At 40.8% G+C, this 483-nt stretch overlaps 1 protein-coding gene across 1 annotated transcript; it reads left to right on the top strand.

Annotated features, from left to right (window-relative positions):
* Window positions 1-3: 3 nt before the first annotated feature.
* LOC105367202 (ATP-dependent helicase brm-like) lies at window positions 4-480 on the top strand (the record flags this gene model as incomplete). The annotated part of the gene is made up of 1 exon (XM_011505829.1): window positions 4-480. A coding segment is annotated over one exon (477 nt), but the record flags the coding sequence as incomplete, so codon positions are not given.
* Between the last annotated feature and the right edge of the window lie 3 nt (window positions 481-483).

Raw genomic sequence — 483 nt, 5'->3', positions numbered from 1 at the left:
GAATGGATGGTATCGTTATTCAATAATAATCTCAATGGCATATTAGCCGATGAAATGGGGCTGGGTAAGACTATTCAGACAATAGCTCTTGTCACGTATCTCATGGAAAAGAAGAAAGTTAATGGGCCATTTCTTATTATCGTTCCTCTATCCACTCTCTCCAATTGGATACTCGAGTTTGAGAAATGGGCTCCGAGCGTTGTCGTCGTTTCATATAAAGGTTCTCCAGCAGGAAGGAGAACCATTCAATCACAGATGCGTGCCACAAAGTTCAATGTCTTGTTGACAACCTATGAGTATATAATAAAAGATAAGAGTGTCTTGGCAAAACTGCAGTGGAAGTACATGATTATTGACGAAGGACATAGAATGAAGAATCATCATTGTAAATTAACTCAGGTCTTGAATACGCATTATTTAGCGCCTCATCGCCTACTGCTCACGGGTACACCGTTGCAAAATAAATTGCCAGAGCTCTGGGCC

Source organism: Ceratosolen solmsi, unplaced genomic scaffold (assembly GCF_000503995.2).
Source record: "Ceratosolen solmsi marchali unplaced genomic scaffold, CerSol_1.0 C3318858, whole genome shotgun sequence".
Taxonomy (NCBI): Eukaryota; Metazoa; Arthropoda; class Insecta; order Hymenoptera; family Agaonidae; genus Ceratosolen; species Ceratosolen solmsi.
This window is presented reverse-complemented; position numbering and strand designations above follow the sequence as displayed.